The sequence below is a fragment of the Thermobia domestica genome, chromosome 3 (assembly GCF_964235325.1).
Source record: "Thermobia domestica chromosome 3, izTheDome1.hap1.1, whole genome shotgun sequence".
NCBI classification, from domain to species: domain Eukaryota; kingdom Metazoa; phylum Arthropoda; class Insecta; order Zygentoma; family Lepismatidae; genus Thermobia; species Thermobia domestica.
In genome coordinates this window covers 222843742-222869325 of record NC_137456.1, presented here as the reverse complement: position 1 = coordinate 222869325, position 25584 = coordinate 222843742, and the positions used below count along the sequence as shown (strand labels likewise).

General features: G+C 35.9%; 1 protein-coding gene across 1 annotated transcript in view; it reads right to left on the bottom strand.

The window, feature by feature from the left end:
* LOC145680973 (uncharacterized) overlaps nucleotides 1-25584 on the bottom strand; it is a 233127-nt gene that overhangs the window by 130848 nt on the left and 76695 nt on the right. The window contains exon 2 of the mRNA XM_081752191.1: nucleotides 18770-18926. Within this exon, the coding sequence (XP_081608317.1) occupies nucleotides 18770-18926 (157 nt within the window). The remainder of the gene's footprint in view (nucleotides 1-18769; nucleotides 18927-25584) is intronic.

Genomic DNA, 25584 nt, shown 5'->3' with positions numbered 1-25584 from the left:
CGTTGCAAGACACGATTCATGAATGGAGTAGATAATGATTGGGTCCTCCATCACATTTTGACCTATCGCTGAAATGAACAAAGACTTAGTATTTGACGACACTTCGATTACGTTCTTTCACCGTCGTTCCTCTTAAGTTTTTTTTTTTTGTAATCCATTGGTCAGTTTCCTTTCTGTTTTGGTTTTCGATTACTTTGTAGTTAACCTGGGCCCAGAAATTGTACTTTGGTTTATCTAGTTATATCTTTAGAAATGCTCTGTGTTACGTGCCTGCCTCACAAAGTTTTTTTTCCTTCATGATTTAAGCACGAATTGATTATATAAAAGTGAAAAATTTATAGATGCGCGGTATCAGGTAGAAAAGCGATTTTCTTTTTCATATGTAATGTCGGAAGTAATTTGTTTTGGACAATGTTGCAACCTTTTCAAAAATTATTGTTGGGGTGATTAATTTAAATGTGTGCGCATTTATAATAAATATATATATATATATATATATATATATATAGAAATGAATACGTCGAAATGTATATGTACTTAGTATGTGAATATGATTTTACAGTAAAAGTATGATATTAAATGTATTATATGAATATATGTAAGAGCGCTCTTGCCTGTCCCCCTAAACGTGTGTTGGTTGCTATAGTTTACCAGTAAGTTCTCCGACGAATGTAAGAATGTAGATTTTGTTAAGAATACCGCCGTGCACTCAAGTAATTTTCCTTTTCTTTTGAATGAATGTAAATGATACCTTATGTAATTATGTAATGGCATGTATTGGAAAGTAACGGCAGGTCTAAACGTAACTCACATCATAACGAATATTATCCCTGAACTACTAACCAAAAACCATTGTGGAAAGTGTACCTTGAATCCTTCTCACCTGCATATGTATCCTATGACTTGACCAGTTTTTTATCCTCAATTTAAACCTTCATACTCCGTACACCTGCGGGAGATCGTTTTTTAAAATCCGAATCATATATACATATATACGAAAGTGATCCTGAAGAAAGGTCTCATGACGTGTCCCAGTGTTAAATAAATAACTTAAAACTATTCAAATAATAAGTTTGGAAATGGACTGTCTAAGAGGAGAAACATCCTCTAGTGAAAGTTATTTTCTCAAAATCCCTAGATGGGTAAAGCGTCGTAGTGTGCGATTGCAGACATAAACTGTTAAGAGTTACAAACCAAATATAGACGATGAATGGTTTTTATAAACCAATAGTTAGATATATATAGATATATAAATAAACACAAACTGAGTTAAATGGAGCGAAATGTTTTGGACACTACGAGTAGTGCGTGATTTGTGATTTGAACGTTCAAAATCATTAATATTTTATTGCCCAATGTGAGGTAGAGACTCATATAAGTTCTGATACACCTAAAAGTTTTTTTCTCTTTCCTCTTTGTTCATTATTTTAAGTGAAATAAGTGTCTTCTTTGCGTATGTCGCAAATCATAATTTGCTTTAGCATGCCTAAGATATGATACATGTAAATAATTTTTTTTCTTTCCATTTGTCAATATGATTGAATATATAAAAATTTACTAAAATATAACACTATGTACTCTATTAATATATAACCAAGAACTTGTGCTTTTAAGATTTTCGTTGTAATTAAATTTTTTTTTCTTTTCACTATGAATGTAATAAACTATTTGTATCTTTGTAGTTAGTTGGTTTCCTTTAAACATATATACACTGTCCTGAGTGAGTGAGCGTGTGAATGCATGATGGATTTAATTTAAGTAATTTGTGTGATATCATTTGTCATATTAACATCTGCAATATATGTGTCATGTTTTAACATATGTGTTAAGGTATATAACCTAGGTCATGAAGGACCGTCACTAACGGTTTAAATCGGCTCGAGGAGTGAAACAAAAATAGCAGGATGAGCCTAAATACGACATCTTTCTTCCAGGAAGTCGAAACTTTTATTGATACGATACATAAATTTATATTGAGTTTATAAGTTTGATTTTTTTTTTGACTAATTCATATGTGTGGTCGATTCTAGAGGACAGAGTTCAGATGCTGGATGGTAATCAATCACCGGTTGGAATAACATTACAAAGAATTAAATTTCACTTTTCTCATTTCCAGGTCTAGGTCTGGGCAACCCCATGATCGTGGTGCCTGGAGCTAGGTCTGGGTGGTATGAGGGAACATGTGTCTATTCCGAAGCATTCCGAAATTGATTAGTCGTTAATAACATTTAGAATGATTCATCTTTCAACGACTTTCTCGACTTCTTACTATATTTCCGGAATTATCCAGTAATCTGTTTCTCATTAAAATACCCTATTTCTTTTCTTTCTTCTTTACCTACCTCCTTCTTTTACCCTTCTACTTTCTTCTCTTTCTTTCCTATTTCTGAATGAAAGAAAACGGAGTCATGACAGAGTAGTCGCTATTGGCACGGTCAATAAGCTGTTTCGATGAGTTTTCTTCGGGAGTCCGATATGGGATAATTAACAATAACAAAAGGTTTATTGGAAGTTACTTTATTGGAGAATAATCATGATTTCGATTAGTAGATGATGTTTCGTAAATCGTCCTCGTTAAAGAGAATTAATTTTAGCGACTCCTCTACATTGCGCTATTTTCTTCGTTTACTATTTTTTTAACGTTTTCTTTCAATATTGGCGACCGTTGACATCGGATAGTTACCATGGAAACAATTGTTTTCCCTGGTAACGAATCTGAAATTATTTATTAAACACTGTTTAGGATCGAGCACATATTGACTTGGCCACAAAAGGTGCATAATTAAAAAGTTACAGTGAGATTAAATAATTATAGTCATTGGCTGTTCTGCTATCTTTGTCTCTCTCTGTAGAAAGGGGGAAATGAAGGAATTTGCTAAAGTGACTTCTAAAATTTGAAAATGCTGGAAGTTGACCCAAGGAGGGAATTAGATAGGAGTCCTTAATTTATGAATAGTACCTGAATAATAAGTATTGTTAGTCTATAAGTATATAATTGCATGTGTTTATATTGTGTCTTTTTATATGGAAACTATGGCAACCAATAGGGAAGTAGTATCACACGAGAACGCGGAAGTCTCATGTACACAATGTACTTTAGAAAGTAGTGAGAAAAGAGCTCGCGTCTCTCGTAGGCTAGTGAGGTGTCACGAATGTGGGCTGAAATGGATTCATTTCAGTTGTATTAATTTAGAGGATACTGCTGAAAATGCAAAAAAGGTCCGGGCTGGTGAGATAGTTAAATACTGCAATGAATGTGAGGGGAAGCTCCACCAGTCGCGTGAACCCATGAGTTTATCCTCTGAGAGAGAAAAGGAACATCCCGATTCAGACGGTGAGCGAGGGTATAGTACCCCGAAGAACCGAGGCCAAATATCTCCAGTGGAGATATCTGACCTCGATGATGATGAAAGAGATGGGGATCCAATTGGTGATAAACCCAAAGAAAAGCAAAGGAAGACTGGGTCATCTAATAATGACGCTCTCTTCCTTTCATTGCAACAAATGCTACAGTAAATGAGACCCGAAATGAATGAAAATAGCCTGGAAATGAGACGCGAAATGAATGAGAATAGCCGAGAGATGAGACGTGAAATAAATGAAAAATTTGACACCTCGAAACGAGAAACCGAATCTCGATTCGAGGTATTAACCCAGAAAATCGACAACATATGTTTGGACTTTGCTTCCTCAATAACCACATTGAGGGAGCAAACGTCTACTGAAATTGATTTGGTCAGATGCGAGGCTCAGCAATCTCTAAAGCAGCTTCAGCAGGAGACTGAGGATAAATTAGATCATGTAAATTCTGAAATTGAACAAATGGATACCAAATTACATAAGGTCAACAAAAAACTAGAAACACAGCAGGCCGAAATTGATAATTTAAAGTCAACTTTGTCAGATTTATCATTGGAAACCAAACAGGAAGTAACTGACCAGAAAATTTCAAAAATTCAAAACGAGATAGTAAATATTCAAAAAGAAATGACGAAATCTAGTCGCGAAAAATCAGAGGTAACCTATCCTTTCCCCGGTAGCGATTCCTCAGAAATATTACCCGCTATAACAACTACCCGTGGCACAGGAAAAGAAAATTTAACGTCAGTTGATGCACGGGATATTGCGACGCACTACCCCATGCATCGATCAGAACCAAAGTTGTGGTTCAATTCCAATAGTGTGCCGAATCAGTCGAGTGTTGTGACGACTACGGTCACTAGCGTGAGTGCTCCCTCCTTACATGGAGGTATACAATCACATAGCGTGTTGCCGGGAAGAGGAGATGGGTGCCATTCTGAGTCGTTGTTCACGGATGCGATTGGTCCGGGGATGGAGCCCAACATATTCAATACGACCAACAGAATCCCTTTCACTTACATGGGTAATTATAACACCGCTACGACGTCGTCGGTGGTAAATCCGGTGACGACTCCGATTGTGCAAGATAATGTTAATTCCCAGTAACTATTCCCCTGCTTATGTTAGTATGGGTTCCAAGGTTTCGCTGAGGGACATCGAACGTTTTCCCACTTTTGACGGGAATATTACCAATGGACAGCCTCGTGTTTTTCTGCGTAGATTGCAGCAGTGCTTAGAAATGTATCGGCTAACCGATAGAGAACGTTTACAAATAGTTGAAAAACTTTTAATTGCAGCATCAGGCGCGTGGTTTGCTTCTATTAAATATATAATTCACACGTTTGATGATTTCCTGATCCTTTTTAAGGAAGAATACTGCAATGAACATATAGAGAGGCTTCAGAAACGCAACCTCCAATCTTTAAGATATGATCGAGCCAAGTATGGGTCCCTTTTGGACTATGCTTGGAAGATCATAGAATTGTACTATCAGATCGCAGAAAATCCATCGCAAGCCGAACTAGTAGACATCATAGTGAACGCTCTTCCACCAGATGAGTCGCGGGCTATTGCTTCCCACTTGTGCCAAACGGTGCGAGAAGTTACGTCACGCCTAGCTGCCCTGTGTGGGAAAGAAACTGGAGGCCCACCAAAGAGGTATTTCGCCCGACAAGCAAAAGTTGTGAAACCCGTGAAAAGCAAGGCAACGGCTAGTTGCCAAACGGACTTTCTGAGTTACACCCAAGCTGGATCTCGCTATCCGAGTTGGAGTGGCTCAGAAAGCAATCAATATAATGGTCGACGTCTGTTCCGTAACCGACCGATGTTTAACAATCGCCGGGGTTATCGCCCCTATGACCGCACAATGGGGGAATCGAACCCGAATAGGGACGATAATAGGAGGAACTTTAACGGGGCGTACCGGAGAAGAGAAAACGGTAATGGTCAAAACGGCAATGTTAACAATAACTGTGCAAGTAGATCTCAGAATTCTGCCCCTTCGCAAATACAAACTAATGGTGGAAATGGAATTCTAGCCACTCGAGGGATTGATAGTCGCGAGACCGCTGTCAAATCGACAAACTAATTCCGCAACTACCTGGTGAAATGGGGGAGGATAGTTGCGGGAAAATATACCCCATTATTTTGAAAAATCAGACTGACCACGAATGTAAATCTAATTTGTGGACACAAAATTTATCATTTCGGGACTCGTTACAATTTGTTATAAAATTTGTTATAGATGAGGAACCCTTTGCTTCAAGTGAAGAACGCTATTTTTCTACCTCTCCCAGCCTACGAGGAAGTATCGGCGGCGTTGAACTTGTCGCTACAATAGATAGTGGCTCGGAGCTCTGCCTAATGGACTGGGAGGTGTGGAAAAAATTAAAGCAACGGTTTCCATCCGCTAAATTGAGACCATACACGGGCCTTACACTTGGCGCTTTCGCTGGGAAAGAGAGTTTTTCGGTTCAGGGCGTTCAAAATTTTAACCTAAACATACAGAATCATATATTCGAAATAGCCATCTTCGTCATAAAATATTTGCGAACGGACCTAATACTGGGATGTCCGTTTCTGGACAAATTCCATTGTATCATTGACCGGGAAAAGAAAGAGATTAGAATGAAAGATAGTTTAGGAAACACTGTTGTCGTTCCTACGAATCGACCGAACATAATGCTAGTGAAATTACCAGTAGAAGAGATTGCAATCGGTGAATCAGGATGGCCGGTGGTGGATCAACCCATGCTTGACCCCAGTTTAAATTGTCAAGCTGCCTGTGCAGTGACACCTCTCCACAAGGGAGGGGTTAACAGGGGAGATCAGCTGGATCCACTCCTGGGCACCGAATGCAATGTCTCGGAACAAGAGATTGATTCATATATTGCTAGTCGGGATGACTTACCATCACCGATTAAATCAGGTCTTCGGAAATTATTAATAAAGTACCGTTCTCTTTTCTCTGAGTACCCACGCCGCGTTAACGCGCCTCCCTATAAAATACAGCTGAAGGATGAAGAACCAGTTGTTGGACCGTGTTATTCCGTTCCTCAGGCTATACAACCTGAGTTTGAGGCAGAGTTGAATAAATGGTTACGGTTGGGGATAGCAATAGAACAAATGTCTCCATATCGAAATCCTATTCATGTCGTCCGGAAGGCCTCTGGCTGTGTACGTCCAGTTTTAGATCTGAGGGCTACCAACTCAAAAATTATATCTCCACAGGTGCAGGTAGAACCTATCAATGAGTTACTACACCGTGTTTCGCAGGCAATGTGGTTTTCGTCGTTTGACGCGTCAAGTGCATATTATGGGATCAGCTTACACCCAGACTCTTACCAATGCACCAGTTTTGTGTACAAGGGGAGACAATATTGCCTTACTGTTCTGCCACAGGGGCTGAAAAGTAGTCCTGCTGTATTTCAATCGGTAATGACAAAATTTTTAAATGACTCAACCCGTTCTTTTGTTATTTTGTACTTAGACGATGTTCTAGTAAAATCAACTACTGAAGAAGAGCATTTGGCTCATTTAGAGAGAACTTTCGAAATCTCTAAACAAGCGAATTTTTCATTAAATTTCAAGAAATGTAAGTTCTTTGCACGGGAAATCAAATTTTTAGGACATATATTTAGTGGCAGAACAATAAGGGTTGACCCTCGACTCAATGAGCCAATTCGTTGTTTTCCAGTACCGAAATCCAAGAAAGCATTAAAGAAGTTTTTAGGGCTTATAGGATGGAGGCGAAAATTCATCCCAAACTTTTCTGGTCTCACTGCTAATCTGTATCAACTCCTGAAAAAGGATCAGAAATTCGTACTGAATAACGAAGCCTTGGAAACTTTCAATAAACTGAGAACTCTTCTTAGTAATCCACCTGCATTAAGTCAGCCAGATTTCTCCTTGCCTTTTCACATCCATAGTGATGCGTGCATGGAAAATTTGGCTGGCCTACTTGCACAATATCCTTCAGATAAAGATAATCCTAACGTCATTGGATATGCCAGTCGACGGGTGAAACCCTATGAGTTGTCTCTTTCAATATCTCAGCTGGAACTCCTGTCAGTCCTGTTCCTCTGTGAACATTTTGAGCAGTATATCATGGGTCGTACTACTTATGTCCATACAGATAACGCGGCAGTCACACATGCATTCACCCAAAAGAACCTTGAGCCACGAACCACCCGTATTCTATTGAAACTGCAGAAATTTGATTTAATTTTTCAACACTGTCCAGGCAGAGAAAATTTTGTAGCCGACACAATTAGTAGATACCCACCTGAGGTATTGCTTGAGCCCGATACACATTATGTTCATTTTTTAACCAAAACGCAGGATGCTGATATTAATCTAGACTTTATTCGAGAAAATCAAATAACGGATGAATTATGTAAGAACCTGTTAAAGCAATATGAAAACAACCGTAATCTGGACAGAGTAACAATGTACTGTGGGTTAATTTATATTAAACCTTTGCGTATTCAGAAATGGCTCTTAGTGATACCGCAGAGTTGTATACCCCAAATTATCAGTGTTGTCCATTCTACCGGTCACTTTGGAGTTCAGAAGTGTTATCGTTTTTGTCGAGCTATATTTTATTGGAAAAATCAAAAAAACACGATTAAAAACTTCATACGAAATTGCATAGAATGTGCCGAAACAAAGTTTACGAACCGTGCTATAGCTAAGCAGGAATATCATATCCAAGCGGCCGTACCCCATGAGACTCTGGGGGTGGACCTTATTGGAAAATTGCCACCCAGTCAGGGATATTATTATATTTTATCTCTAACAGATATTTATTCTCGTTTCGTTACTTTCCTTCCACTGAAAAAGGCTCATACTAAGGAAATAATCACAGTATTAGAGACACGATACTTTCATCTATTGCCTTACCCACAGGAATTTTTATCCGATAAAGGACCGCAGTTCCAATCTAAGTTATGGCAGGACTTTTGTAACAAATACAAAATTAAACATAAGAAAACTTCCAGTTATTCCCCTCAGGCTAACGGCGTTACGGAACGTAGCCATAAAGAACTCAATAGGTTAGTTAGATTATGGTGTCATGAGGATCAAACCACTTGGACAAGTACTTAGTAAAAATTCAGGATCTCCTAAATAATTCATATTGTTCCAGTATTGGCTGTACGCCTGCGGAACGCTTTCTTAGTTATTCTGCCGTTGATAGCTATAGGAAAGTGTTCCCATGGCCCAAAGAGTTAGATTCCGTAGATAACCGTTTCCGATACGCTGAAGTAGAGGTAAAATTAAAAAGTCATGCTAAACAGTCGTCAAACGCTATAAATCTGCAAGAAGGGCAATTAGTGATGTTGAAACTGCATAACTTATCCTCACTTATAAAGCATGAGTCAGCAAAATGGATGAAAGTCTATACCGGCCCGTTTTTAGCAGTTAAATTATTGAAAAATTGCGCTGTATTACACAATCTAAAAGGTGAAAGTATCGGAACTCACAATTTCCAAAATCTTAAGCTTTTCAACTGTACTGAGGACAAAAAACGGGAACTTCTATCTCAATACCCAAAGTGAATGTTACACTGTCTCATTTGAGTGTATGAGTGTATGAGTGAGTAGTTAGTTTATTAGTATTAATACATGTTAATTCTATTCAACAAAATTTTGTTATTCAAACAAATTTTTTTAACGACGCCGGGGAACTGTAATATGCCATTACAGTCTAATGAGATGTTCTTAATAGGAGGGTGCCCGAAATTTTTTTGCACCGACTGTACTTGATGTTTAACAAAAAATTTCTGGCTGTTCATATAATTCGTAATTTTGTTCGTTATTCTATTTCAAATTAACGTGGAAAACTGTAAAAAATTCATTAGGAATTATAGTTTTGGGAATCAATATCTTTATTTATATTTTAAATTAGTTATAAGTCTTGTATATAGATGTGTAAATGGATTATTACAATTCTTACGGTGTCAGTGCTATCTGAAAACTTAGGTCCATCATTGGACGGAACTTTTCAGATTAAATAACCAATCTAAAATTCGACAGAATTTTCAGGACCACCCTTCACCTCTCTTTTAGATACCTAGGTCCTTCTAAAATCTAGTTTAATCCAGATTTTACCAAATTTTATTCGTTTCAAAGCCCCACCGCCAAAAATGCTTTGTTTTGATTGGATGATAAACCAACGCTATGATATTAGGGCGCAATTATTCCATTCCATGCCGGGAAGTGTTACTGAAGACATTAGATTCTGATCGTCTGGCTTAAAAGGTCGAAAAGGAGTGAGAAAAGCTGCAAATAAAGGTAATATTGGGACTTATTAACGTCTAAAAATCACTGGAAGTCTTGAGGAGCCATAAACTACTAAACTTCATAGTAAAACTGGACTAAAAAGCAAAAATAGGAAGCATAATTTAGTAACGCCATGTTGAGCAGATATAGTTAGTAGTGGACTGGTTTTGTGAAGTGCATCATTTCGCGAGTTGTTCTTAGGGATCCACAAATAGTTTCGGAAAGTGGTGTTTTCCCCTTAAAATACTTTATCCTTAAAATTATTCCTTTTCTAGTTACGTTAGACCTGTCCATCTATAGATCTGTTTATGTAGGTAGCGAGTGATTTTTTTTCTAATTACATACATGGCGGTATTTAATATTGTTGTAGTTACGATAGTAATCATAATGCACGTGTAAATTGACAGTAAGGGCTCCTATCTGACTCCCAAATTGGGAGTACGGCTTCCAGCGGGATGAGTTAAACATTTAGTTTGTTCCGGGTTCCTGCCCCTTCAGGGCAGGGGTCCTATTGTTAGTTCATACTTCGATATGTCCCCTCAGGGCATCGATTAAACAGGTTGAGTAAAGAATGTGATTTAGTAAATATAAGGGCCAGTTGGCCCTGTTCATTTCTTTCCTTTTCCTTTCGAGCCGATTTAACATGGTAAAATATGAATGTTTTCTGTGTATATTTATTAGTATAACATGTATTAATGTAGTGTGTAGTATGAATGTGGCATGTATGTGTTCGTAATGTAGAAACATGTTCTAGTAGTAGTAATTGTGATAGTTAAGTGATGAAAGAGTGTGTGAGATAATTAAATATGGACAGTGTAGTATTTACTATGCGATAATTTTTTTATTATTCCGTCATTAAGTGAACTCATACACAATATTTAAAAGTGAACGTAATGTAGTATAATAATTCCGTGTACAAGGTCACATTCAGTTGTTCAAGGGTTGATTATATCGTCGCTAGCCCTAGTGTCAAAAGTCAGTACTAACCGCCATTCTTCTGTCGAGGTGCTTAGTGATTTAGTTTTCATGAAATTGACCTTTCTTTCCGAAATAAAACCTAGAAGGTATAATTCACAGCCCATATGAATGTACAGTTAGGTCAAGTGACCCAAAATTAATATATTCTGAAAATTTCAACATTCTGCCTAGTCTAGAAATCGAAATATTTAAGTAAATAAACAATACGTAAATTTTTAACAGAAGTCGGGCGATATGATGCTAGTTCTTCGCTTTGAAATTATAATAAATGTTCATTTTTTCTTCGTGGCTGCAGAAGTTCATTGTTGCTGCAGAATTTCATAAACATTAAACATTATCGCAGATAATTCTATTTTCAGTGAACATACGTAGGATTTTTTTCTTTCTTCTTAATAAAGCTACCGAGTATTACATAGTATTGTGTGTGTGGTGAAAGAGTCTTGAGTTCGAGTGAGGTTGTCGTGCGGTGATCGGAATGGGAAATGTTTGTAGTGACTATAGATTTTAAAGTGTTATGATGAAATGTGTATATAGGCTGGGCGTAAATAGAGGAAACAGGGTGTTTGTAAAATATAGCGTCGTAGTGAATGAAAAGAATGATGATATGAATATAATATGAATATTAATGTGAATATGAATATAAAGTATATGAATATTGTAGTAAATGAATATAGAAGATAGGACACCCATATAGTTAAATATATATATATAGTAGCCCAGTGAATATTTCGCCGCGTGTTGATATATAGATATTGAATAGATACGTGTAGCTACAAACATCTCAGGTTCTGACCCCTGCACCATAATATCACGCGGACCGGAGGGCGATATATATATTCGGACTATGGTAATGCTTTGTAGTTTTATGTCATAATAGTAATCAACCATAGTAATACCATCTGATAGAATGGGTAGCATCATATAATCGCTGACTAGACATATTGAATAATAAATTCATGGAAAGACAATAGTAGTTATACAACGGGGCTGTAGTGAATTATATTTTCTGGTCGGTTTAAAAAAAATAGAATATCCTGCTCCGTGAGATTTTTTTTTTCTTCACGTCACCTACTTGAGCTAGCTTACAATGTTCATGGAGGCGACAGCTCTGATAGGGTTACCGAATCAAAACAATTAGTTATTGAAATTTATTATCCCGTACCCGGGCATCGACCCCATTTCCCTTGAATATTTTCGTTTTCTTTTCTTAGTTTTTAAACTAGATAGTGATGGAAATTAATCGATGCCTCAGAATTTAGCGCATTCTGCGAAGGGGAGCTATCGGTGAAGTTTGGCAATAGAAATCACCGATCCAAAATTCAGTTTATTTAATTTTTTTTTATTTCGGCAAATCATTAGTTAGGGATATCTTAGCTAATACTTCTATTCTACTTTCATTACTGTCCTCGAACCTTCTTACTTTTTCTGAGGGGTCGAATATCTTTTTTTACTTAGAGATTTCAAAATTGGGGACGCAGTTACCTGGTCCCTTCCCCCTCTCCTTTTATCCTGCTGGTTTGGGCCGAATACGGGGCTCGGATTTCAATCTTACAACCAAACTCTTGTGGGATTGGGATCTGATGGACACAGAACTTGCATCCTTGGCAGCAGGGCGCCCCCTTGAGTCTACGTATTTGAGTAGACCACCCTTTTGGCATATTAAGGATATTTTGGCTATGGATTTGTTGAGAGTGAAATTCGACTTCTATCTTTGTAGCGTTAGTTATTTCTCACTTAAGTCTTTGGCGCCCCTATTCTTCGTCTTCCTTCTTCTCTATCTCTCTTTCTGTCTTCATTTCTTCAAGTTTTTTTTTTAATTTTTCAACCTTCCCCCCACCCCCCGATTTTGAACTTGTTGCTTACGATTTATTTAACGTACAACTCTGATCTGAAATTACCAGCTGAGACGTTGCAAGACACGATTCATGAATGGAGTAGATAATGATTGGGTCCTCCATCACATTTTGACCTATCGCTGAAATGAACAAAGACTTAGTATTTGACGACACATCGATTACGTTCTTTCACCGTCGTTCCTCTTAAGTTTTTTTTTTTTGTAATCCATTGGTCAGTTTCCTTTCTGTTTTGGTTTTCGATTACTTTGTAGTTAACCTGGGCCCAGAAATTGTACTTTGGTTTATCTAGTTATATCTTTAGAAATGCTCTGTGTTACGTGCCTGCCTCACAAAGTTTTTTTTCCTTCATGATTTAAGCACGAATTGATTATATAAAAGTGAAAAATTTATAGATGCGCGGTATCAGGTAGAAAAGCGATTTTCTTTTTCATATGTAATGTCGGAAGTAATTTGTTTTGGACAATGTTGCAACCTTTTCAAAAATTATTGTTTGGGTGATTAATTTAAATGTGTGCGCATTTATAATAAATATATATATATATAGAGAGAGAGAAATGAATTCGTCGAAATGTATATGTACTTAGTATGTGAATATGATTTTACAGTAAAAGTATGATATTAAATGTATTATATGAATATATGTAAGAGCGCTCGTGTCTGTCCCCCTAAACGTGTGTTGGTTGCTATAGCTTACCAGTAAGTTCTCCGATGAATGTAAGAATGTAGATTTTGTTAAGAATACCGCCGTGCACTCAAGTAATTTTCCTTTTCTTTTGAATGAATGTAAATGATACCTTATGTAATTATGTAATGGCATGTATTGGAAAGTAACGGCAGGTCTAAACGTAACTCACATCATAACGAATATTATCCCTGAACTACTAACCAAAAACCATTGTGGAAAGTGTACCTTGAATCCTTCTCACCTGCATATGTATCCTATGACTTGACCAGTTTTTTTTATCCTCAATTTAAACCTTCATACTCCGTACACCTGCGGGAGATCGTTTTTTTAAAATCCGAATCATATATACATATATACGAAAGTGATCCTGAAGAAAGGTCTCATGACGTGTCCCAGTGTTAAATAAATAACTTAAAACTATTCAAATAATAAGTTTGGAAATGGACTGTCTAAGAGGAGAAACATCCTCTAGTGAAAGTTATTTTCTCAAAATCCCTAGATGGGTAAAGCGTCGTAGTGTGCGATTGCAGACATAAACTGTTAAGAGTTACAAACCAAATATAGACGATGAATGGTTTTTGTAAACCAATAGTTAGATATATATAGATATATAAATAAACACAAACTGAGTTAAATGGAGCGAAATGTTTTGGACACTACGAGTAGTGCGTGATTTGTGATTTGAACGTTCAAAATCATTAATATTTTATTGCCCAATGTGAGGTAGAGACTCATATAAGTTCTGATACACCTAAAAGTTTTTTTCTCTTTCCTCTTTGTTCATTTTTTTAAGTGAAATAAGTGTCTTCTTTGCGTATGTCGCAAATCATAATTTGCTTTAGCATGCCTAAGATATGATACATGTAAATAATTTTTTTTCTTTCCATTTGTCAATATGATTGAATATATAAAAATTTACTAAAATATAACACTATGTACTCTATTAATATATAACCAAGAACTTGTGCTTTTAAGATTTTCGTTGTAATTAATTTTTTTCCTTTTCACTATGAATGTAATAAACTATTTGTATCTTTGTAGTTAGTTGGTTTCCTTTAAACATATATACACTGTCCTGAGTGAGTGAGCGTGTGAATGCATGACGGATTTAATTTAAGTAATTTGTGTGATATCATTTGTCATATTAACATCTGCAATATATGTGTCATGTTTTAACATATGTGTTAAGGTATATAACCTAGGTCATGAAGGACCGTCACTAACGGTTTAAATCGGCTCGAGGAGTGAAACAAAAATAGCAGGATGAGCCTAAATACGACATCTTTCTTCCAGGAAGTCGAAACTTTTATTGATACGATACATAAATTCATATTGAGTTTATAAGTTTGATTTTTTTTTGACTAATTCATATGCTGAATGGTTATCAATCACCGGTTGGAATAACATTACAAAGAATTAAATTTCACTTTTCTCATTTCCAGGTCTAGGTCTGGGCAACCCCATGATCGTGGTGCCTGGAGCTAGGTCTGGGTGGTATGAGGGAACATGTGTCTATTCCGAAGCATTCCGAAATTGATTAGTCGTTAATAACATTTAGAATGATTCATCTTTCAACGACTTTCTCGACTTCTTACTATATTTCCGGAATTATCCAGTAATCTGTTTCTCATTAAAATACCCTATTTCTTTTCTTTCTTCTTTACCTACCTCCTTCTTTTACCCTTCTACTTTCTTCTCTTTCTTTCCTATTTCTGAATGAAAGAAAACGGAGTCATGACAGAGTAGTCGCTATTGGCACGGTCAATAAGCTGTTTCGATGAGTTTTCTTCGGGAGTCCGATATGGGATAATTAACAATAACAAAAGGTTTATTGGAAGTTACTTTATTGGAGAATAATCATGATTTCGATTAGTAGATGATGTTTCGTAAATCGTCCTCGTTAAAGAGAATTAATTTTAGCGACTCCTCTATTTTGCGCTATTTTCTTCGTTTACTTTTTTTTTAACGTTTTCTTTCAAGTTTAGTAGTATCTTTCATCGATCAGTGCTGACTTTCGTCATTTTGGAGCTCAAATAGGGCAAAGGTTGAAGCAACAGGAGTATTGGGTGGGCACAAAAGGGCCAAAACCTAAATAAGAGACACTTTCATATAATCTGAACATTAGCGAGGTTTGCCTGACAAAAGCTTTTAAAATAAATGCTATGATATATTGTACAAGAACAATTGTGAATTAAATCATTGTGTAATTTGTTCAGCTGTCCTTTCAAACCTCATTAGGTTGTACTGAAGATATAAAACGTATTTTTGGTGAGAGTGGTAATACTAATAAACAAAATATGGCGTTTTACAAGCACGCTTAAAACCATACTTGAATTCATGCTTACACTAGTGACATTTTTTCTATTATTTTTAAATCGATACTCCACATTTTTTCCTACGTAGAGGTAATGTAATTACCTCAGCTTCTGTTAAATAATTTTATTGGAGAAATTTGGATAGCTCAAATAATTTAAACTTTGGATTCAAAAGTACGGGTATTGTAAAACTTTTAAAAATCATATTTTTGAAACAAAAAATATCACTCACAATAGACTAGTGAATCAATGTAGAAAGTTCTTAATCGGGAACAAACTAACGTTATCTAAAGAATAATTCTTTCAATTCTGATTATATATTACTTTATGTCGGTGTTTATATTGCTCATGTAAAAAGTGAGTGTCATTACGAGAAAAGAAAATATTGTGAGTTTAAAGTGATGGTGTTTTTGTAGACGTCTGTTGAAGGTAGTATGGATAAGTTTGTTGTTAGGCGGAAGAAAAAACTAAATGCTTAAACCATGACCCACAAGTGATTAACAACAGTCACAGTGAAATACCTGGCGTTGAAGATTCAGTAGATAATATTCAGAGCAAGTCGTCAAGTGTAATGCTACAACCTCGAATTGCATTGCACAAGCAAGGGATTTTGGAGACGAAAAATCTGCTCAGCTCAATCTACATGAGTACCTCAAAATAAAGTTCAGTGCAACAAAGCGTAGTTTCCAAAGTCAGTGTATCACACAAAGTCTTGAGTAGAATATTCCATTTTAAGGGACCAAGCATTCTGCCATCTTTGTAGGAAGTTTTTAAGGAACAGTCTACGGGATCAGATTTTATTGTGACAGTATTTTGCAATTGGAAGGCAACATAGGAGTAGTGAAACGATTTGATAAGCATGCTTTCTTTAAAACCCACATAAAAACAATTATCTACTGAAGCATTGAAAGTATTACAAAGTTCACGAGGAAAGATGTTAAGATAATTGTAGGTGGAACAGATAGCATGAAACAGATATAATGTTAAGTGTGTAGTTAAGGTAATGCAGTTTCTCGCCGCCAATGAGCTATCATATTGTGGAAATATGGACTCAAACAACTCTAAGAAATAAATCCTTTTGAATCAAGTTCTACTGGATTTTTCCAATACTATCCATAGTTATACATATTCCTCAGAACACTCAACATACGTCACCTGAAAGAACTAATACATCTGTTGGCAGAGATGATACTGGATAACATAAGAACAAAATATGATGAAAGTGAATCACAGATTCTTAGATTGAAAGCAGATGAAACACGAGACTCCTCAGTGTGGAAAATTTGTCAGCCGTTGTGAGATTTGTGAAATGAAAGGTGCATGAACATTTATTGGATCTTTCAATAATCGAATTTATCATCTAAAGGCATTCTAGAGAAAAACATTTTTGAGGCTCTTTCCGAAGCAGGATTTCTAAAAGAAGAAATAATTTGTCAGTATTATGACGGTGGTAGCGTAATGGCAAGATTTAAGGAAAGTGTTCAAAAAATATTACAAGAAGAACTTCAAAAGCCAATTCCTTATATTCATTGCTATAATCATGATATTGTAATAATTCATATTTGTTCAGCGATCCTTAATATGAAGGAGCATTTTTAATTAGCTAAGTTGCTGTACAGATTTTTCAGAAAACATTGAATGTCACAGATGCAGAAAGGCCAAAAACTTAAAAGGTTTTTGGATAAACGATGGACTGAACACTTGAATAAAGTGAAAACTATTGATGAGAATTTTGAAGATATAGTATCTGCTCTGGAGTTTTTTCATTTTTCAAGAGGACTTAGGTCATGAAGATACTGAGTGATCTATTGAAGTTACAGGACTTATAAGGAAGTGTTGTACATTAGAATTCTGTTTCATTACCTTTCTAGTGGTACAAATCCTAACAACACGTGAGCCTACACGTGATCCTAACAACAGAGCATTACAAGACAAAGAAATGCATTACGGAAAAGCAGATCAAGCTGTGAGATCTTGTCTGTCAGTTCTGGAGCAAAAAAGACTATGAATTGGACAATATGCTTACTACAGCTAAAGACAAATTATAGAAGATTTGCACTAAAAATATCAGATTCTGAGTTCTCTCTCTCGATTGTTCGTTGCCGCAGTCAGATACATTTTTGAACAGTTCAAACATATTACCATTATTATATCTTTTAGTCTTCAATAAACAAGATTTCGCATTAGAAGTTGATGTCGTTAGAGTATATATTTTTATCTTACAACAAGGACGACAGTAATACTTTAAAGACCTTAGATATGTTATATCCGCACAAAAGTGATTTTCCTTATGTGTATAAATTACATGTGAACAGCAACATGTGAAAATACATTTTCATGCCTGAAAAGGGTTTTTACGCCTAAAAGAGAGCCAATGCTTCACGATTAAAAGTCAAACCTTGTTCTATTAGCACTTAAAATATGGGGCTCTTTGTTGAAACCTTTCGAAGATTTCTCGATGATTATAATTGCAGATGAGAAGTTAAATAAAATTTACGATCCTTTTCAGTGTTTTCTAAAACAAGTATACATAGAGACTTATCAGTGAACACGGTTTCTATTACTTCTTGTGCTATAAGAGTTCAAAAATAAATGCTTGTGATTTTTTTCATAGCAGCGTGTTAGATAAAGATGCGCATTTTTATCTGTTTAACTTGAAATAAAATAGCCTAATCCTCTTCTTTAGGTACTCACAACACAAAAGATAGAAGTTTCCAACTGTGGTAATCATGTATGCATCTCGTTCTGAAGTGTTTACAGTGTATAGCTTCATACATTCTTGAAGTGTGCGATTAGTGTGATAGTGTCACATTGTGATCAACCGAGAATTCTGCTTTTTCAGGCATTCAAATAATACAGGGTTAAACATCTAAGGCATAATGCGGTATCGTCCGCTATAACACGGTTGGGGATATGCCAGCATTTGATTATACACTTGAAGCTTTAAGGATTCGAAAAATCTTTGAATTTGTGTACTTTGTGGTGCGAAATTACATTCTTTTTTAATATGTAAGCTTTTTAATATCTGTATTTCATTGTTTCGGATTTGCATTTCTTGTGTATTTTGTATTATGTAGCAATGCACTGATTACGTTTAATTATGATTTGTAATGCCTATTGTAATTGGAACTTTGTCCTATAAAAAAATAAATGTTATTAATACTACGCATTTTTTGTTATGAACTTCATTATAAAGCCCATTACATATGCACTGGCATTGCTGTATTCAGTGGTTGGCTAGTGTGTATATTACTTTAAATTCTTTGTTCCTTATATAGTTTTCGTAGTACTTACCACTAGGTATCCTAATGTTGATTCCTAAGTTAAGAGCTTGTAATTTCGCTAACGCCACTTTCTGTAACACTCGTCGTTCCAAGTCCGATAAGTGAAGAAGTGATGTATCCGTTAGCGTAACTTGTCGTCCAGTTACACTGGTCCATCGACAATTGCCCTAGAAAAAAAGGAAAAAATTGTTAATAAAATATCATGTTACTAATCAAATTGCAATATTTCACTATCAAATTAATTGAAATAACTTGTAGACAGCGACATCTGCCAAACCGAGTTTCACAGAACAATGAATCTCTATCAGTCTCTTAGCCGTTGTGCAGCAGAGTAAAAGTGTCCTGATGGGCAAAATGCTATCGAAAAAAAAATCGATTTTGTGAAGGATCATGGTTCTTTTAAAATTTCCCACATAGTAGAACAGTGTCGAAAAATGACTTCGTGTAAGAAGGGGGTACTGTTAGTGTTATAATCGAACATTATGCGTACCAACACCAGAATTCACGCCACCAATGAAATCGCATCCAGAGAAAGCGTCAATAAATCTTACAAAAATTGTGCTAAAGAAGTTTCGAGATATGATGGCCTGTCAGTATTCATTACCACAATAAGTTGCTTCCGGGTACATGTTGCCAAATCAGCAGTGAATCGTGTTTTCCACTACAAATTGAGGACGAAAATTGTCCACAAGGCTGGCATGAATGCATTAACAAGATGGAACATCTCTGAACAAAAGGGTAAAGAAAGAAATTTGTACAACTTAGCTGACGAGCGCTGGGAATTCGTTGTGACGGTGGATGAAAAAAGCCAATTGCCGGTCACGAAAAAAGCCAATTGCCGAAACATGCATGCTACATTAAAGTGTAACGTTTGTAGTTTACGTCTGAAGTAGTGTTGGATTAAACTGTAATTTTTGTTTATAATGCGAGGTTTGTTCAAAAAAAAAGTATTCCATCTTTTTTGAAGTAAAAAATACAGTTAGAGAGAGTTAGGGAGGCGTAATTTGATGCACGTATGTAGTTAACTCTAATGCGCATTCTTGTTTTTTTTTTTTTTTTTTTTTTTTTTTTTTTTAGACTGTAGAAGTAGCCAGTTGCCGGCAGACCGCCCGCGCCGATGAGTGATGAGGTGTGAGTGACGTAGCAAATTTTGTTTTTGATAAAATAACTGAAAAACTTGAACAAGATTCAACCAATCACTCTCCCATTTTTCACATTAGTCAATCTCCTTTACTTTCCTGGCCAAACACACTATATTTGCGCTTCGTTAGGTTCCCTTCTCTTTCTATTTGCTTTCTAATGATGTTGGACTTTCCCCAAGCTGAGCATGCCCCTAAAAGGAACCAGATTTCAGTCTAGAGGAAACATCATGCAGAATACGAAGGGCCAGCAGCGCGTAATTTCAGAAGAAGCGTTTTAGCTCTGCTTCCAACAGAACCGTCGGGAGAAGTGTGTGGCAGACCAAGAAGATTACTTAAAAGGGGATTAATGTAAAATTGTAGTATCTGCATGCACATTTTTCTGTAAATATAATTAGGGTATTTTTGAACAAACTACATGTGTTTGGATGAAAGTGTGGGTAGGGTTCTTTGATAGACTAATTTTGGTTCACCTATAGTTTAGTGTACCTGTTGCTTTACACTGGGCTTTTATTATAATAGTACAATTATACCATATACGAGGTATAGATATTTCATATTTAGAGAAGTTTAAAAAGCAACAAATCTAGGAGATACAATAAAGCGACGTATCGATATGAAGTATATTTTGATAAGTATAACATTTTCGAAGAACAGAAAAACGTACGTATAGAGCTAGAAAAACGAAGAGCTATAAACGGATAGATGAGTGATAGAAGATCATTGGTCAACATATTATCCTACATCACTACTTATTTTAGTTCTCGTAGTTTCCCAATTACACAAATCGGTGATATAAACACAAAATCGGTTTGTGGGAATACCGTAGCTCAGAGGTAGAGTACTCTCTTCTAGTACGAAGGGTTTCTACTTCGATACCAGGACATGTGGGTTTGTGGCGGACATTATCGTCTTCGTGGGTTTACTCGAGGTTCTCCCGTTTCCTGCCATACTCTCATTCAACCAACTCTCCCATGATCAATCACTTTGATGATCAATCATTCATTTCCTCGTGCCTACAGAGCATCAGCGTGGGACTTAAAGCTACAGATTAAATGTCATTTCACAAAATTAGTTTTTCTGTGGAGACATTGAACTAATTTACGTTAAGTAAGAATAGAAGAGATTTCGATTATTTTATAAGAAAACATAAAATTTTGTTTATGTATTTTAGATTTTATGTAATTTCATTCAGCTTTACATAGTTACATTATTATCTATTGTACTTAAGGAGATGCATATAACGACCATTCATTTGATTATATGGTCCTATAGCAGTTGATTTTTTTTAAATATATATAAACAGAATTAAAATGAATGAACAGCGGTAAAGGAAGCTATGAATGAAGACTTTACTACGCATTTCAGTACATCATTCACAACTCTTTGGTAAAATTTAATGATCAGCTCCGAAACGATTATGCCTATAATGAGATCAGCCTATATTGAGAGTTCAGTTCTTCCATCCACTACCTGTTTCATGACACAGGAAGTGATAATCTTAAAATTACGACCTTCAAAAGCTACAAAAACGAAGATCAGACGAACAGATCAGTCCACTGGCATATGGTTTTACCTCACACATCGGCAAGTTAATGGAATGAGTATATCAAAGTTCAAAGAAGCACACAAAGTCGTCTCAGATAGTTGTACGATATTTTACACGAACATAATCAAATAAAATAGCTGTAGTGTGTATACTAATTCTACAGCTTGAGTGCAAGTCAGAAGCAATGAAAGTTTACTAATGCACCCTAATCTGTGTCAATTCAACCCAATTAGTATCTAAATTATTAGCAGACAACACTGTAATGAGATAATGTTTATTATTGGTCACCAATATAATGTGTAATAGCTGCTTCCGCGTAGTTGTTTTGAATAAAAGTTGTAGATAGATTGCAATTTAGGATGGGATACACTATGTGTACAAGAACGGAATATTATGAGTCATTTAACACCTAGTCCCCTTAAGATATAAATTAATATTCCTCCAATACAGGCGCGCATCCAGAATTTTTTGTTGGGAGAGAGGTTCAATAATACAAGACATTATGTTCTTGTGGTATGGAACGGGTGTTATTCTACAGCCGAAGGAAAACAATAATTAATGTTTAACCTTCGAAAAATGATAAAACTAGATTGTTTTTATCAGAAAAGAAATAGTACACTGAGAAAAAAATGTCGGTGGCGTACTTAAAAAGGTAGGTTACATGCGTATTCCTCTAGTTTTTGGACTTAACGTACAGCAGATGTATAACTGAAAACGCGTGTTTTATAATACTTTCCATATAAGTGTTCCATCTATATATATTTTCCGCATGAAACAATATAGGCGGTCAGGATCTCACATACAAATGGATGTATATAACATATAGCTGAAGAATGTAACATAAGTATAATTATGCATGTGATATACAGAAAAGTGTTAGATATCAAACATTCTGCAACAGCATGATATAACATCTAAGAGCAGTGCGTATGTAGCATATGGATAACTTATGCTCCATACTGATTTCTGTAGTAAGCAAGAGGATTCCGTATATTTGTACAATATACCGCTGTCCGGAGAACGGATTTTTCTCAGTGATAAGTAAGATCAAATATTTCGTCTACATCAGTTATTTCTCTGCTAAACAAGTACAGTTTTATTAAGAAAAATATACTAATATATGTAAAGTACACGAGGTTTTTGGGAGGTCTGGACCCAGTGGTTCTCCCGTATGGGTACGACCTTGCTTCAATGCAATGCACTCTGACTTTTGTCAGCGTCAAGAAGCCACATCCTTCACAGAAGTGATTCAATTATGTATCTAAAATAAAACAAATACTCGCCAAAACTTATTATAAACTTCATGACCATAATTTCATACATCATTGGAAACAAGGGTGCCCATGTTGTGGTTTCCAAGGAAGGGGCAAGTATAAGCGACATTTCAAATATAGTTTAAAATTTTTCTGTAACTAATGTAAAAATTCTATTGTGTTTTCGATATTCCGAAGTACGATTTTCTCTAGGGGGGGCAAGCGCCCCACCTTGCCCCACTTGATGGGCGCCCTTGATTGCAAACGGATAAAGAAGTTCTCTAGAGTACAATCAATAAAAGATATCGACAGAAGTCGTATTAAGCTATTAGAAGGTAAGCAACCAAAAGAAATAAGAAATACCAGAAAACTAAACGAACAAGATTGTATTGTATCTTTATTAGGATTATCTAGATACTTTTAGCTGGAAATTTACTACAATGTGGTCACAATAACTAAAAATTTCTTATATTAAGAAACATTGGGATATGTTTACAAAGCTCTAGAAAGGATGAAACAAATATATAATTTTATGGTTTCTCGTAAAATAGTACAGTATATGTGGAATAGTGAGATAAATGTTAAAAGTAGCAATACAAGTTTAGTATAGTCCTACGTGATAAATAATTATAAAATAGTAGAAACACTCATCACTTGTTGTGATTCTAATAGCTGTATTTGGAATGCAAATGTCGATTTGCTCAAATGGATAGCCAAACAACAACGATCCCCTATCAAACAATTTGGTCAGGGGTAAAAGTGAGGGCGAACGCGGGAGGACGCCGTTACCCCACTTCCAAAAAATATCTATGATGTCCCCCACTTCCTAAAAAATTACAATGGGCAAATGTCAGGCACGGGGGGGGGGGGCGGCGTGAAGTCATGCATCCCCTATTTTTTCAGATCGACTTTTACCCCTGTTTTTGGTAAGAAAGAAGAATCCGATAGGGGAATGAGACACTGTGGAATTTGTCATATCTTTTTTTCTTTCCTTTTTGGTGGAGCCCCGTAAATAGATCTGAGACAGTATTTAAGTTATAAAATATACACGTTTTTAGAAATCTTGAAAATATTATCGACGAAGTTTATTATGGGTTAATGTTTATTTTGGGTTATAAAATAACATTTCTAAAAATTTAAATTTCTATGTGTATCCGACATTACAAAAAGTTACAGTTTGTGTCAAAAAAGTGACAAGTTATTTATCTTTAAGGTTAGGATTGTGTTAATGTAGAGGCACCGCAACCGTTGGTAGTAAAACACAGTGTTTTCTGATATCATGAGTAGACTTCGGATCGATATGCACTAAAACACGGCAAAATATGCATGCAAATATGCACTAAAAATGACGAAAATATGCACTGACAATATGCAAATATGCACTAAAATTAGTAAGTATGCACCATTCAAAAGCTAAAGTTAAATTAGGAAAAAGAGAAAAAGGTGTATTACATGACCTATACTTGGTGTATAACTATGATGCATTTATGCTACAATACACAACTATGTAGTTTTCCGTGTTTTTTTGGCAATCAAATAAAGTTCGTGTCCATACGAATCACTTCCGATCGCCGCGATACATTGGATTGTATCAGTTTACGTTCTGCAAGGCAGGTTACGACCAAATTATAGGCCTATAACTTTTGAATCACTTGTCGACTTTGCTTTTTGCTTTGGTTCTGCGAACTGTTCTCTTGACGGATGCAACACAATTGCTCATATAAAATGTTCATGGTGTAAGGGAGTCTTTTGCCTGCGTCATTTCTTCATAAAACAGAAGAACAACAGTGATCAATTTTCATCTCTAACCTATGATTATTGTGAACAATGTAATGATTAATTGTATCTAACAAACCCGTTAGTTATTGCGAAACACTTTTCTTCTGTTACTTCCGATAGCTTTTAATTCGTATGTCAATATTCGTTACTAATTATGTTGTACTTAACGCGTATAAATGCGTATATCCTCATTTTCTCATATAAACTTCCAAGTTGAATATCTCGAACAGTTCTCAACCGTACAGGAATTTTATTAGCTTGTTATAATCAGCATGAATTGGGACTTCAAATGGCATGCTTAGTTTCTCTGCAGGCGAGTGCTTTCTCCTGAACTTCCCTTGTGAGGTACAGCCAGCAGTGCTTTTTTGATGGAACTTTCAAGAGCTGCTCGAAACAATTTGCACAGCTGTACACAGTTCATGCTGACATAGGGAGTTCAAGTGAGAATAGTTACATAAATCGTACCAATTTTATACGCACCGCTCCCTGACAAAACTGAAAGTACACTCATGTCCAAAATTATTGTCGCATATCTATAACTGTCTTATTGTAGGAATATAATTTGATAATTTTGCAGAGTACTTTTAATACTTATATTATGTGTATAATCAGGAAATTTATATTTGTGATAAATTTCATAGGAAAAGAATTATAAATACGAAAATCATAATGAGTACAATAAAATGTAACTAAATGGACAAGAAAATTTTATTTTCGTTTTATTGTTCTTATTTACTGCTCTTTTGACATGAAATTTACCACATACTTATCTTTGCCAATTATACACATACTAACATTATAAGAAATACCGGGCAAATTCGTTATCAAATTATATTACTAGAACAACATATTTATAATCATGTGACATAGGTGTTGGTCTGAACAACAAGATCCTAAGAATCATCTAGTTTCTTTCATGCTTCTTGGCGTCCGGTAATGTTACGTCTAGCAACTTTCTCTCAGGCTCGTGGCAGTCAGCACGCCATCGTGGCAGTCAGCACCTTGCTATTGGCAATCAGCGCCGGTCGTGGCAATCAGCACCAATAATTGGTTGTGGCAGTCAGCACCCGTGGCAGTCAGCACCCGTGGCAGTCAGCACCCCACC